The sequence below is a fragment of the Echinops telfairi genome, unplaced genomic scaffold (genome assembly GCF_000313985.2).
Source record: "Echinops telfairi isolate 266 unplaced genomic scaffold, ASM31398v2 ScPeMD7_11;HRSCAF=52, whole genome shotgun sequence".
Lineage (NCBI taxonomy): Eukaryota > Metazoa > Chordata > Mammalia > Afrosoricida > Tenrecidae > Echinops > Echinops telfairi.
In genome coordinates this window covers 25,594,762-25,610,606 of record NW_022103908.1, presented here as the reverse complement: position 1 = coordinate 25,610,606, position 15,845 = coordinate 25,594,762, and the positions used below count along the sequence as shown (strand labels likewise).

General features: G+C 39.6%; 1 protein-coding gene across 1 annotated transcript in view; it reads right to left on the bottom strand.

Annotated features, from left to right (window-relative positions):
• Window positions 1-15,845, bottom strand: part of DIAPH3 (diaphanous related formin 3) — a 528,414-nt gene that overhangs the window by 111,759 nt on the left and 400,810 nt on the right. The window contains exons 24-25 of the mRNA XM_004707907.2: window positions 10,544-10,642; window positions 9,978-10,037 (exon numbers count right to left, since the gene is read on the bottom strand). Coding sequence (XP_004707964.1) covers window positions 9,978-10,037; window positions 10,544-10,642 — 159 coding nt within the window. The remainder of the gene's footprint in view (window positions 1-9,977; window positions 10,038-10,543; window positions 10,643-15,845) is intronic.

Genomic DNA, 15,845 nt, shown 5'->3' with positions numbered 1-15,845 from the left:
ATGTTCCAGACATTGGAAAAGAGTTTAAAGCACTGTAATGTTAAAGAATTAGTTCATTGTGCTCCGATTCATGAGAAATGAACCTCTCTGATGTTTGAAAAAGATGTTTAGGGTTATCACTTGTTGAAGAACCAACATTTAAGGGTATAATAAATAGGAACCAGTATTTGATATGTTAATTGCTGGACACATATGCTATTCTACCCAAAAGCCCCCTTCATGTCATGAAAAAAAAAAGTTCAGATGGTAAGTTGATTTATTATAACTTAAATTATTATTCCTCTTGCTCTTAACAGAGGTTTAGAAGAATGGCAAAGTGGGTAACAAAAAAAAGTGGCTTAAAAAAAAAAGAAGTATTGAAAGGAATTTGAGTAAATTGTATTTTTTTCTCCCATCTATCTTAATCTATATTTTAAAATAGGATGAATTAATGATATAGTCACATACGGATTGTTTATAAATCAAAGACCATAGAAAGTATTTCTGTTTTTCTAAGAAAATTTAAAAACACACACAGAAACACAGGATCTTAAAGTATGGTGTATATAGGAAACATTCATGGTGTAAAAAAAAAGAAATCAAAATCATTTAAAGAAAGAATTCTGTTTACTCCTGCCACTTTCCCCAAGAACTTATGCTAACGTTCTCCTGACACATGCATTGTGAGAGGCCGGTAGAAAGGAGCAGTAATGAGGAGGAACTCACATACACTGAACTTACTGTGCACCTACTCAACTCCAGTAATGGTGCTTTCACGTATTCTTTATTTAAGCAACAGCATCACACCACATGCGACACTGTTCTTAAGACAGACAATGATTCAAACCAAAAGTCTTTCTGCCTCAAACCCTCATCTCCACGCTGAGCAGTTCATCACAGTGACTGCTCTGCTGGGTTTGTCCAGACTGCTTCAAACAGGCTTTGACATTCTCGATACTTTTATGCTTTCACAAATGGTCAATCTGAACAGCCATTTTTGTTTTCTAAGGATCTGCTTGGTGCCAGACACTCTATAAAGTGCATTTATGGTATTGTGGTCTGGGTGAAGGTTCAAGGGCAAAGTAGTCTTGCAGCCAACACTGTACACATTGTGTTTTGGGACGCTGGTCGCAATCCTCTCATTACAATATGGCTCCCACCACGTCCTCCCTGGCTTCCAGTTTCCATTTTCCCTTCTCCCTTGCTCCTTCCTTCCTGCCTTGTGAGCTTGGCTTGCGGGCAAATGCTGCCTTTTTGTGTCTGTGATGTGGGTGGGAAAAAAGCATTCTGTATAGATTAGTAAATCAGCACAAGTAAGCCTGTGTTTACCTTGCTTTTAGTGTATTCTCACACTGGATTTGCCACACTTGCCGGTTCTGGGCAATTGAGTAAGACTGCCAGCATCGCCAGGAGTCCTGGCGGTATAGTGGGTTATGTGTGGGGCCGCTAATTTCAAAGTCAGCAGTTGGGAAGAACAAGAGACATATTAATCATAACAACAATTTCAGGGGAGTCACAGATATGACTTTCCACATATAATAGTTTTTTATCTCCTTTTCACTCAATTTATGCTCAGCCTTTAGCATACATTTGTGAATGCTCATTTAATGAAAGACAGTAACCACTTTTTGAATAAATGCTCTTTACAAATAATGTGAAGTCCTCACTATCTGAAAGTTTTCTAACCTGTTCATGCTTAAGAGGCTGTTTGATAATGACTATGCCAAAAGGTTTCCTGACCTGACTGTAAAGGAGAAAAGACTGTAAGTCTTTGCCGCCTGCCCATTTTCTTAGGGCGGACTTACCCAGGCTGGAGCCCCGCTGAGCCATTCTTTCTTTTGCTTGACTACATAGTAAATACAAGAGACTGATGTTTGAATAAAATGTGAAATCACCCAAATTGTTTTCCTGGCCAAGAAAAGGCTCTTTAAAAAAAGTTGAGCCTTTTGACAGCTACAGGTAGCATTTGATTCTGCTTGAAAGCCCAAGTGTAAGGGTGTCAAGAAAACAATGAGAATGGTAACAGCTCCCTTCTTAGGTTATTTGGCAGGCAGGAGTTCATCAAAAAGGGGACCACCACCACCACCACCGCACAAACCCCACGGAAATAAGCCAAAGATTTTCAGAAAAATTTTACAATTTTATTATATTGTGCCTTATGCTCTTTGTACTTTATAATAGAGTACAGTTAAAATAAATGGAAATGCCATTTCCAACTGTCCATGCAGTGTCCACATTTCTCCTTTGAGAGATAATGTTCTGGAACTAGGACTGGTTTGCTGATGTCCTTGGCGCTTTCAAAGCAGCCCAGGGCAGCCACAGCGCAGCAGACACCACTGAGAACCTTGGGAAAGCCCAGGTCTGTCTCCAGATAAGTCTTTCCTTTAAGGGAAAAGAGAGATTAAAAATAAATAAGTGAGGGGACGAAGGCCAAGTAGATGAGGGAAGGAGGATGGCTGCGTGGGAATTTTTGCTGCATCAACAACAAAAGGAGCCCTGTGGGCCTTCCCTAGAGTTGACTTTGTGGAGAAATATGCTAATTCAAGGATATCCAAATAGCTTCACACTAAATTTTGTCTTCAAATCTTCATGTGGCACAGCAGCTGTGTCTGGAAGCAATACAATCTTATTTCTATAAAAATCTCCCAAAGCTCCATATATAAGTGGAGGAGTAAAAATAGATAATCACATCCAAATTAAGGCTATTAAGAATTGATTTAGTGTACAGATAATATAAAGATTTTGTTTAGGTTCTGGATGTTCAGTAAAAATGAGTAATACTTGTTTGCCTAAAACTTTGATTATGTTTTATCTTATTTTGTCACAGTGAAATAGTTTTATCATTAGGGGTTTTAATTGCATATAGTTTATAGAATTCTTTCTGATTACTCTACATCCATTTAACTGGGAGGGAATAAAAATATCCCACTGCACTACTTAATGAAAAGAAAGCCATCTGATGAGGATGCAAGCAAATTGCAGGCAGATGCACGCCAAGGTGGGCTCAACAGTTCAAATTTGTGGAACCTCTAACACGAAACTTTCAGAGAATTGACAGTGTGCTGGGGAACGGAAGTCCCTGAAAAAAGAGGGCATTAATGTGTCCGTCACACACCGGTCACTCAGTGGTATACCACAGGCTATAGAAGAAAAGTGCAAAGATAAAGGAAGTTTTTAAAAGATGGTGGTGGTGGAGTGGCAGGTGGGCATCTGATGAAGCACAGTTTAAAATGATGCCTCACCAGCCTGTGTGATCACGAGGTATTGATGGGATCAGGTATTAGGAATCAGAAGACCCAGAACAAACAATCATATCAATGTGAACAAGGCGGGTGTGGAGTAGAGACCCAAAACCCATCTGTGGATGGCCATCTCCTCACAGAAGGGTTACAAGGAAGGGACGAACCAGCCAGAGTGCAGTATGGCACCTACGAAACACACAACATTCCTCTAGTTCTTTAATGCTTCCTCCCCCGTCTATCATGACCCCAGTTTTACCTCACAAATGTGGCTAGACCAGAACAGTACACTGGTACAGAAAAGAGCTTTCCTTCCATGGAATCCAGGACAGATAAACCCCTCAGGAACAATAATTGGAGTAGTGATACCATGAGGGTATGGGGAAAGGGGGGTAAGGGAGGAACTGCTTACAATGATTGGTATATAACCTCTCCCCCAAGGGGGATGAACAACAGAAACATGGGTGATGGGAGACAGTGGTAGGTGTAAGATATGAAAATAAAAATAATTTATAAATTATGAAGGGTTCATGAGGGAGGGAGGGGAAAATGAGCTGATAACCAAGGACTCAAGTAAAAAGGAAATGTTTTGAAAAGGATGATGGCAATATATGTACAAATGTGCTTGACACATGGATGTATAGATTGTTATAAGAGCTGTAAGAGCCCCCAATAAAATTATAAACAGAAAAAGAAAAGCATGTTAACAAAAAGGTTTTTTAAACTGGGCTCTATGAAATTATTTTTGGGTGCCAAGATTTATGAGAACATTTACAATTTGTGTTTCCTTTGGATAAAAATATTTACAACATAGTTTTTAAATCAGTGTACAAGGTTTATGGAGGTAAATCCACGATTTCTGAAGATAACCAGAAAGACATTTGGGAGATGGTCCAGTACATTCTCAGGGGTGACCAGGACCTTAGGTTGCCTAAGCAAGAATGCACCCCGTTTTCCCTGTGTCACACAGCAGCATCATTGAGAGGAGTTTCTTCCCAGGGTGCCAGCTCTTTCTCCCACTGAGCTGCTGGGGGCATGTGACTCGCTAACCTTTAGGTTTGCCGCCAGACACAAGCCACTTGCATCACCCAGGCCCTTTTTTGGGGGGTGGTGATGGGGGCGGGGGAGGGTATAGAAGTCTGAAAAATACGGCCTGGCCATCAAGCTGATCAGCAGCCATTTTATACTGTTTATGTAAATTTTAAATGGTGAGAAAACTTTTATAGTATATATTTCATGGCACCAATATTACATGAAATTCCAACTTCAGTTTCCAAAAATAAGTTTTATTTGTACATAGCCACTCCCATCTGTTTGTGCATGGTCTTTAATGGCTCTTAAGGAGCCCAGAGGCACAATGGACTAGGTATTAGGCTGCTAACTCTAGGTCACTGATTCAAAGTTAGAGGGAGAGACAGAGCTCCCGGAACCTTCGAGATTTACAACAGCTGCAACAGAAACCATGTGGTCTGTGAGACCACACCTATCTGCACTGTGGTCCTTGAGCTGGTGGTGCCATGGATAAAGCCAGCCGTTCCAACCCAGCAGCTGTCTGTGAGAGCTGTATGGTCTTGGAAGATGACAGTACAGGGGTACCATATATGAGTCAGAATCAACTTGATGGCAGTGGGTTTGGTTTGTGTGGTCTTTTATAGAAAAGATTTTCCAGACCCCGGGTGCCAGACCTGAGTTCAGGGAATGCTGATTTTGAAATGTTATGATTCAAGTGCCGACTTCAAGGAGATAAATTATTAATGGTCTTGGCCAGTATTTTGTACACTACAGGACTTGCCACATTGTGAGAGCTGGTAAATGTGTGGGCCTGCTGTTAATCAAAATACTAGAAATATAACAATTTAAGATTTAGTTGTTTGGAAATCCAAAGTATAACAGCTCCTTCTCTTGCAGTAAAAATTCCTTTTAAGCTTAATAAGTAAGGAAGTTCTAACTTAGGAAGGCAGTAAACAAGGCCCTTAAGATAAGTTCTTGTTGTTAGGTGCCAATGATGCTGTTCTTCCTCAGAGTGACCCTACGTTAAAACAGGATGAAACACTGCTTGGTCCTGGGCAATCTCACAATTATTGCCATGCCGGGTCCCATCATTGCAGTCACGGTGTCCACCCACCTTGTCAAGAGTAGTCAGGCACAGAGAACACCATAGTTAAGAACAGAGTTTTCAGCTTCAGGAGATAATGGTCAGGCAACCTGGACAAATGTAGGTATAGATCATTTGTTCCTGTGATCATTGCAAAACATGCTTTTTTGGGTCACATAGTTTGGGGTATGTAACTTGCTTGATTTTCACTGAAATTTTGACAGCTTGGAAACAGCAGATCCCACTGTTTCTTTCTGCCTTGCAGTTTCAAGATCAACCCGATCTTTGTCTTTGGTTGAAATGGGGACAGGCAGCCACACTGTCCACGCAGACAGTATTTCAGTAATCCACAAGTAAAGGTATCGGTGTACGTCTGAAGTCTGAGAAACACTTGAGTGTGATCAGATACCTTTGTTCAAGGCAACACCACCTTCAGATCAGCAGAAGGGATCAAGTGCTAGAGAAGGACATCGTGCTTGTGGAAATAGTGGGCCCACCAGGGTAAGAGGGGCCCTCAGTGAGTTGGGTTGGCAAATAGCTAAAGCAATGAACTCGAACATGTCAGTGATGATGAGGCTATAGGCAACATCAAGTTCTGTGGCCACGGGGTTGCCAGGAGTTGGAGTTGGTCTGATGGTAGATATCTGACTATCTATCAACTACCTACCCACCGAACTTTTTTTGAAGGAGAGACTGCTGAGCTGCTGGTCTGACCCTGACAGTGCTCACACTCACGGGACCCTTGGTGAGTGGGACACACACACACACACACACACACATATATAAAATGCCTGCATATGAATCTTTTAAGAAAGTATTCCATTACACGAAGTTATAAACATTCTAAGTCAAAACTTCTTAAACTGTGGGCTCTGGCTCCATATGGCATCAAGTAGCCAGGGTGGGGGAGTGTCATGAAAAATTTGGCAACAAAAGGGGTTTCTGAATGTGCGATGACCAAAACTTACTTTAAAATCAAGTGTGTAATGAATCTTAGGTGCGTTGGGTAGAGCTCTCTGTGTTGCAAATGTCTCCAGTGAAAAGGGTTCGGCACTGGAAAATGCTTAAGCAGCCATGTTCTCGGTGAAATATCAAGGGCCTGGGATGTCAGTGGTTTTTATTCAAAGGTGTGTGTGTACTACTAAAGTTTGAGACACACTAGTGCATGATCAGATACGTAACAGAACCAAGTGGCGTCTCTGTTAACATCACTACATGACACTCAACATCACAGCCTGTTGCCTCTTGGCTTCTTGTCCACCAGACTCACACGGACCAAATCCTTGGTGTTCTTTCAGCTGCCATGATGTAGATGCCCTGTATTGCTCCTTCTCATTTGCTCACTTCCTTGCTGAACTCTCTGTGTCCATTCTTAAGGACTCGCCTTCAGATAACCCATGTGCTTACACGGCTCTAATAACCCGAGGCCTGGCTTCTTTCCCCAAACTTGATACACTCTTGGACTCCTGTTCCCTAGTCCCTGCCTTCAGTTCCTATTGACATGTTAATCAAGGCTTTTCAAGTATTTCCTTTCACTGATATTTGTCACTTCAGTTTCAGGTAAACTGTTGACAGATAACATTGTAGAATGGAGATGAGAAGAGGTAGTTAATTCTGCTAATGGTTGAAGTTTTAGCGTTGTTACATTCAATCCAATTTATCTGAGTGAAGTCCAGAAACCTGGTTTTGCTCTTCAATACATATTCTTTGGGCCATTCCAGCCTAAATCTAAGTACATTTATTCATTCAGCCCTTTCGTACTAAACATTTAAGAGATGTGCCCCAACAAAGCTAAGTTCCCAGGCTCCAAGGGCAAGTCAGAGGTCCTCCTCTATTGCCTCGGCCCTCTCAACAGAACTCAGGGTAGTAAGGAAGACAGGCATTGAATACGAACACCTGGATAAGAGGAATGAGTATCCAGAGATGAGAAGACCAGGCGGTGACTAGAGCAAATAGTTCTACAGAGTTCAGACGGGTTTCAGGAAAAGCCCGGTAATAAAGTACACACATCGCCCTGGCTCCGTCCATCATTCTGACTCATAGCGCCGCTGCAGAACAGGTCAGAATCGGGAACTGTTTACAGGCTGGTTCTTCTAGCACATTTTTTCCTTCAGGTCTTTGGAACATTCCATCACCAACCCCCGACCCCCCAGCAAAACTCAGCTTGGATTCATGGTTTTTTAAGAAGCCTTTTGGAAGGATTCTCCCTTCTACCTCCAAGTGTGATTTGAGTATTTCCCAAAGCTTTGTGAGGTCCTCCTCTCGGTATTTACCACACTCGGGATAATATATCGGTCTGTCCCTAGTCCTCACCGTAGAGCAGAGGTAATAAACAGAGTGTGGAATAAAGGCTAGATTATTCAGTGTACATGGTTTCTTTGCTTCCGAAGCTCAGAGGAGTTAGTATGTTTAAGATCATCTTTAGCCAGTACATTTAGCCTGCAAATCCCAGAGAATACTTTACCAGAAATTTCTGATTTTGATATTTTAAAAAATGTTATATTATAAAAATTCAGGAAGCTATGATCATAACTATGCTTTTAAAAGGAGAACGAAACACAGATCATGAAAATTGAAATTGAAGCTAATTAAATTTGGGGTAAATTTAAGACACATTTGACTCTCAAGTTAGCCACTGTGTCTTGTACATCTTATCATTAGTAATATGCATTATACATGTGGGGCTTCAAAAAGTTTGTTAATAAATGCAATGAAAAGATAATAAAAATTTTCCATCAATTTTCAGAAGCATCCCCCCTGGTAAAATGCAGCAACCCACAATTTACTAGTGTTATCATTCTCAGGGGGTCACTCACAGTCGTTTGATTTAACAGTTTACTATTCAAAACTGTTGGTTAAGCTTTTGGCTGCTAATCGAAAGGTTACTCATTTAAACTCAGCAGCTATTCAATGTGTGAAAGATCTGTCAATCTGTTTCCTAAAGATTTTGACTTAGAAAACCTTTTGGAGCATGTATACTTTGTCTTTTATGGTCACTATGAGTGAGAATTGACTTGATGACAGTGGGTTTGATGTGGGTATAGACGAGGCCTATAGCGTGATTTTATCCAGGATTTTGTACTAAAGGAAACATCAGTTGCTATTTTGGAAAAAAAAAATTCAATTTGTTGGAATCAATTATAGCTTACTGTTATAACATAATCACAGAAGAAGTGAGTTCTCAAGTAATTGTCCCCAAATACCTGAAATATATATTTTTAAAATACCAAAATATATATCAATAATTATATTCATAGCACAATCATTGAGCTTACCTGTGTTTTCTATCTTTGGTTTGACTTTGTTATTTATAATTTATTATTAATAAAAAAGAACTCAAAACTCTATACACAATCCAGAAAAGAAACATAACGGGGACCACAATTGCATTCTGTTCAGAACTGACACTAGCTCTGTGCCCTGGGGAAGTGTTGTAGCTTTTCAGAGTGTCCATTTACTCATCGACCCAAAAAGAGATCTCGGAAGTCCAGGAAAGTTCTTTCATTATCCTTCTGTTATGATTGAGGACATCACAAGGACTCTAAAGCATAAATCCAAAGTTAAAAATGTCTTAATTACCCACATGAATTTCTCCAAGTTATTCTGATTCTTCTTCCTACTGTTAGAGTAGGTAAAGGTAATATAAAAACAATGTTATAACAGATTAGTGGAAGAAGTCAAAATATCTCTCTAAAATTCAGAGATCTATATATACACACCTTTTATCTCATTTAGTAACCATCTACTGTATATAACTTACCATGGTCAGTCAGGATCCATGAAGCTGTAAGGAAATTACTTTGTAATGTTTTAGGCTACCCTCCATATTTGGCGCATGATTTTCTTTTCATTCACACTTGAGGACTTCTAGAATTATCTTATTAGTATCGCACCTAAAACTTTTCCATTTATAAATATGTTGAGTTTGATGACAGCCTGACTCTTGTTTGGCCATCAAAGTGGGCATCTGTGGTTCTGATTATGCATGATAAGCAGAACTCCACCACATGGTGAATTGAGGAAGAAGACTACCTGAGGCTGGGCAGGTAGGAGATAGAGATTTTTGAAGGGTCCATTTCAGACAGTTATCAGAGCCCATCATATATTTTTCCCTGGTTGTAAGCTCACCTTCTTTTTAGTAATTTGAGCATATCCTTTTACAATGAAGTTCATTTGTATTTATGACTTTGGCAAAATACTGTCACAATATTTAAAATTGTAGTAGCAAAAACAGGTTAACATATTCAAAACTTTAAATTGCTTCTTGATGTAAAAAGTAAATTCATGATTTAAAATAGTATTATGGGTACATATTGCTTTTCAGAGGGTGCATTGGAGAACACTGATCAGAAATGTGTGAAGGTAACATACCTTCGCATAGTTAAAAAATATAATTCAAAAACCCAAACACCACTTAATTAGAGATATGCAAGAAGCAGCCAAGGTACCACATCAAGATAATATGTAAGGATGGGAAAGCTCATTACAACATTTCAGAGCCAATGTGTACATCCATCTGTATATAAGTACAGATATGCATACCTAGAACAAGACCATGTTTGCCATTGGAGTTGTATGGGAACTGGAGAATGTTACAGCAGCCTACTAGAATCAAAGATCAACAGGATAAGAAGGAGGTGCATTTTAGGAATACAGTTTATTACCATGGTTACAAACTTTCAGAACAGGCCTCTGAGAGATGGGGCTGAGACTCTGCCGAATATCTGTAGACAACAAAAAGACAAAACAAAACAAAAGAAAACTGAATATACGAATCTCTTCATCTCAAGAAGTCTAACTAGATGAGGTAGACTTTTCCCAAGGTTAAGTATTCCTAGAAGTAAAGCAATGCTTTAATACCCTGAAATGCTTGGAGCAATAGATCATGTTTATGACTTCTCCTTCCTATTTATTCATGCTGCAGTAAACTCCACGGGGAGGCAGTGCCCGTGGTTCTTTAAATGAGACTTGTCACACTAATCAGGACTCTCTAGGGTCAGTGCACTGATGTGTTAATGTGCCACTGCCATTGGCCAACTGGAATGCATCCCTCTCTGACATTTGTCATGGCAAGGGAGGATTAAGTCAATTCCTGAAACTTCTGAACAGTTGTTGCTCAAAGCACTGTGTTCTTGACTCATGACTTTAAGAGAATTGAAAGGAAAAAAACAAAGATTTCGTCCCTGTGACAGACTCTCAGACAGTAACCCGAAGCAAGCGTTGTATTCACCTTTCGGCTTCTTTGGTGTCCTTTTCCTTCGGTCTCGGAAAGCAGCCCCCGACTGCAGTGCCTCCAGCAGACTATCCATCACTCCTGTCTCATCACCCTCTGTAGAAAGAGATGCAGGGAATTCCATCAGCCCTCAGGGTTACCATAGCAATGTCAAAGCATACACAGAACCTGGTGATGGTGATGGTGGGGGAGAGAAAAGATTGGATGCCAGGACCAAGCCAGCAATTTCAAAATAAAATAGGACTTTAGCTCTCTCATAAATCAACTTTCTTTTAATGAAATCTGTCTCATTAGTGCCTGTGTTACTGTCCACTAAAGAGGACCCAGTTCCATTGATTCACTTCACAGTACTGCTTTTATCGTCTGGCAGCACAATAACTTTAAATGGAATGCGGTTCTAGTCACATCCATGTCTCAGGTTATCATAAATCATATTTCCCTTGTAGAAATAGGTTAGTTTCAAGGCATCGGCTTCTATTCTAAAATCGACCAGGTGTTGGAGAGTTTTTGTTCTTGCTCTTGAGAATCTGCTGTCTAAACTGATTGTACAAAATTACATTTCTATGCTAACTTTTGTGAACAAGCTCCCAACAATTGATTTTTCATATCTAAGAGGATAATCATCTCCTAACCCGAGATGACACAGATCAACTACTAAAAACCTAAGAGCTCTGAAAAGTTCTTCTTCCATCTGGAAAATGAACCAAAGGAGGCCCTTGAAAGTCTAAAAGACTGTATCACATTATTAATGAGTTTACATTGGTATTTGATATATGATGAAGGAAGTGGTCATATATTTCATTTCTCCACAAATAGATTGTTATTGTAATAGTCGCAGTCAGTGCTAAATGTTATGAAGTACGGAATGAAGGTTGAAAGAAACTAACCTATTACAAATCTAAAGATATTCCAAGTGCCCCCCACCCCACCCCACCCCACACACACAGAGGTTATTTGCAGGCATTTCCTATTAAAATGTAGGTCTGCTATACAGGATGTCCAAAGTAATAGAAAATTATGCTTTTCTAGATCTTTATTGCCTTTGTTTCTTTTTTTGAGATGCAATCCTTTTACAGAGAACAGTTGGCAAATGAGTACAATAAAGTCACTTACAGTTTATAAATACAAATATAAGTATAAATAGGCCTCGGCCCTGTTTCCATCCAGTCAGTCTGTTGGATATTTTTAGAAAAGCACTAAATCTTGTAGTGTTATCAGGTAAAGGTGGGGGAGAAATAGAGTTTGGAGGTTGTTGATTTACATGTGAATTTAACTCTAGAGTAAGGTGACCCGACATCCCGATTTTTAACAATTTTTCCTGCGTCCTGCGGCGTTTAAAAAAGTCCCGATTTTTGGAACAAATGCACAACAAGCTAGGGTATACGGTTTTCAGCTGCCATGCGGCTATTTCACCAGGATGTGAGTTGTATCAGTGGTGTCCCACTTTACCAATGTTAAAATTTGGTCACCTTACCCTAGAGTGACTTAATGGTTGCTTTAATTAAAACATAATAAATATTTTAGACACTTTAATAAGTAATGAAGCATTCTAGATGTGTTTGAAAATGCACAAATTCAACTGTATTTTTCCTAGAAAGAACTCAATTGCAAAACAATTAAGTTAGTGAATCTGTTTCCTTAGTAAAAGGAGCCATTTCAAAACCACAGAACTTTTAAAAAGCAAGCATAAGAACAGGCAAACAATCACAAACCCAACCAACAAACCCAAACAGAGTGTAAGCAGAAACCATTGTTTCTGTGCATCATGCTGGCAACATGAATTGTTCCACCATCCCCAAACTCACTGCCAGCAAGCTGATTTCGACTCATTCATTGTAAAGACGTGCAAGCAGCCATCTAAGGGAGATGTCAACCAAGTCCACATAGAAGGAGCACCCCATCATCAGTCACCGAAGGATTGTAAATCATATCATCTGAAGTCAAAGGAGCGATTAGTATCAGAGCCTACATTGTGAGAATACAGTTTAGAGAAGGCTGTTTGTGACAGTGGGCCCCCAGGATTCATGTGTGGGAACTACATAGGAAATAAGCCTCCTGTGATTTTCCTCTGTCCATAATTGAGGGAGGGGAGGAAAGTGGTTACTAAACAGGGTGCATTGGAGAGATGAGATAGGAGGTCAAAGGCATAAATATGACTTGAACAGTTAAAACCCTGTCAGTTAATCCTCCCTCTGATGCATGCTGGACCTGATCTGGTTTTCAACTTTTTCTGTAATTGTGTTTTGTTTGTTCACATGAGGGTGTATCCCAGAGGCGTTATATCATTGGAAGTCACTCTCATGAAGTTGGGTTATATGTTTTTATGTCTTTTGGTAGATGACACCCAGCAGTGATGAACCTATAGGGACAGCAAGTAGAATCACGGTTTCGGGGGTCGGGTGGGTGCTACAGTTGTAGTGGAGAGGCTAAGAGGGAAACAAGGTCAAGGAGTCCAGGAAGAAAAGTAATGTTTGGAAAGTTGATTGTGGTAGCAACTGTACAATTCTGTTTGACATGATTGAAACTATGGAATTATATATGTATTAACTCCCAATTAATAATATATATTTTAAAAAATTAAAGATGCAGTAAAAAAAGCAGAGTTAATTCAGAAAACATTTCAACCTTCATGACCTACACTTTGATGGGAAAAAGAAGTGCAAAACATTTTCATAGCTTTCCTTAGTAAATTTGTTGCTGGGGGGAGAGGAATATATATATAGTTGGTAGTCATACTGAATTAGCGATTCTTGTTATTGTTGGTTTTGTTCGTTAATTGACATACTTTATTATTTATTTCCTCTTTCCCCATTCACTCTTGGTATCCATCAAATACTATTTCTTTGAGTGCAACCTTGACTTTTTATGATCGTGGTCTCATATACTATTTGTCCTCAGGAGAATGTCCTACAGGCTCACCCACGTGATCAGTCATACTCACGAGAATAATTTGAGTAGCATGAGCACCAGCTTTTTCTGCCAATGTGTTAGGGTTCACCCGTGACGCCATTTGGGCTAGCACCTAATTTTTTTAATGACCTGATTATTTTCTTCTTTTGTTATGAATCTGATCAGATTTTCTCTCCTGTACTTCAGTCCATGCTTGTTTAGGGAGGTCATGAGTTTTTGAAATCTGTTCATTTCTTTGAGGTTTTCAAATTTGTTGAAGTACAATTCTTCATAGTCCTCTATGATCCGTTTTAGTTCTTTCTTACTTTGTTATTTACATTGTCTTCTCCTTTGTTAGAGTTCACTAGTGGTTTACAGATTTTATTAATCCTTTGAAAGTACCCATGCACTGTCTTGTTCATTCTTCTGTTTTTGTTTTGTTTCATTTTATTCTGCTCTGATCTTTATTATTTCTTTTCTTCTGTTTCATCAATAGGCACTATATTCACCATGATAGGTGGCTTTGTTCACAGATTCCCTTTTTTCACAGGCTATAACTTAAACTCGAACAAGGCTTAAATTCGTTTGGCCGTCCTATTTGTTGGTGTAAATTTAGGGCCACCCTCCCCCCATTTTCTTGATCTGTCAGGCAAAGCAGGCCACTCTAGGCTTACTTTGCTGTTCTTTTTTTAAATGCTGGAGATTTGGGATCAGGTACTGATTTTGAGTGTTTCTTCTTTTTGGATGCACGTGTTCATTGATATAAATTACCGCTCAGCACTGCATTTGCTCTGTTCCAAAGGTTTGGAGATTTTGTCTTCTTCTCATTTAACTCACAGCCTTTTAGATTTCTCTGAGAAGCAAGTTGTTTTTAAGCATGGTGCTAACTCAATTTACATGTAGTATTTGACTGTCCTCCCCTTGAACTTCCTATTGTTGATTTCTAATTTTATAGCATTTTGATCTGAGAATATATTTTGTGTATCTTGAAGTTGTAAAATTTATTGAGGCTTGCTTTCTAATCTGAAGAATAATTCCAAGAGCACTAAAAATTTTGTATACACTTGTTGGCAGGAGTGTTCTGCCTTTGAGGTCAAGTGGGTTCATTGTGTTATTGGGAAAACAGTACTTGTGGATAAAAATAGAAAAAACAAACCCTCCCAAAACCAAACTCACTATATCGAGTCAATGCTGACTCATAGTGACCCTATAAAACAGTTAATAACTGTCCCTGTGTGTCTCTGAGGCTATAACTCTTTATAGGACCAAAAAACCCCATATTTCTTCCAAGGAGGGGCTGGTGGTAGTTAGCAGTTCAATGCTTAACCAATATGCCATCAGAATTCCCATTATTGAGGATAAAGGTGGTATTAAAATAAGAGAAGAGCCAGGTGCTAAGAAGCAGATAACTGCTATCCTAGGGTCCTGGACTTGGAAGTCATTGAAGTTTTGTCTAAATCTCCCACTTTCAAGATTGTCGAATAATTGATAAGAAGACAGGCTATTTTCATATTTTCTTTGCCTTTTGCAACATGGCTTAGTTCTGCAGGCATAGTTTTGCCTTAGTGAGTGAGCATTACAAAATGTTTTGCCTCTTTGTTTTCTTAAGTAGTGTTCGGTCACTTAATTTTTTTTAACCTGCATAAGTGAATATTCTGTGTATTTTAGTCTAATAAACTTTTTCGCATATGTTTATATTCCTTTTCTTACTAGTATTTAAATTCTAAACCATGGGCTGGGTTAATGATACTATTATCAAACATGCCAAGTGTCCCTTGCAGGTTACCTATATTATTTCAAGAAGTTGACAATGATACCACTAAAGCAGTGGTTCTCAACCTTCCTCATGCCAAGGCCCTGTAACACAGGTCCTCATATTGTGGTGATTCCCCAACCATAAAATTATTTTCGTTGCTACTTCATAACTGTCATTTTGCTACTGTTATAAATCGGGTGACCCATGTGAAAGGGTCGTTTGACCCCCCCAAAGGGGTCGTAACCCACAAGTTGAGAACCACTGCTCTAAAGTGTATGAGGGATCTATATATAAACCGTACATATATGTATGAATTTTGAGCTTCCACTTCATATTAGTTCCTATGATTTGGCTCTGCTTGATACTTGCTCCCAGGAAGCGATCATTGAAGACCTGGATGCTCTCGCAAAGCGTTGTCAAGAAACCAGATGGTGCCCAGCTAGCAGAAAGAATAGCATCCCGGGTCTACAAGGCTTGTCTTCCAACTGGCAGCCATTGGAGGGGGATGTCAGGTGAGTTCACAGAGAAGGTAGCTGTCGGAGGGGATGTCAGGTAAGTCCACAGAGAAGGCTGCTGTCGGAGGGGGATGTCAGGTAAATTCAGAGAAGGCAGCCATCAGTGGGGGATGTGAGGTGAGTCCGCAGAGAAGGCGGC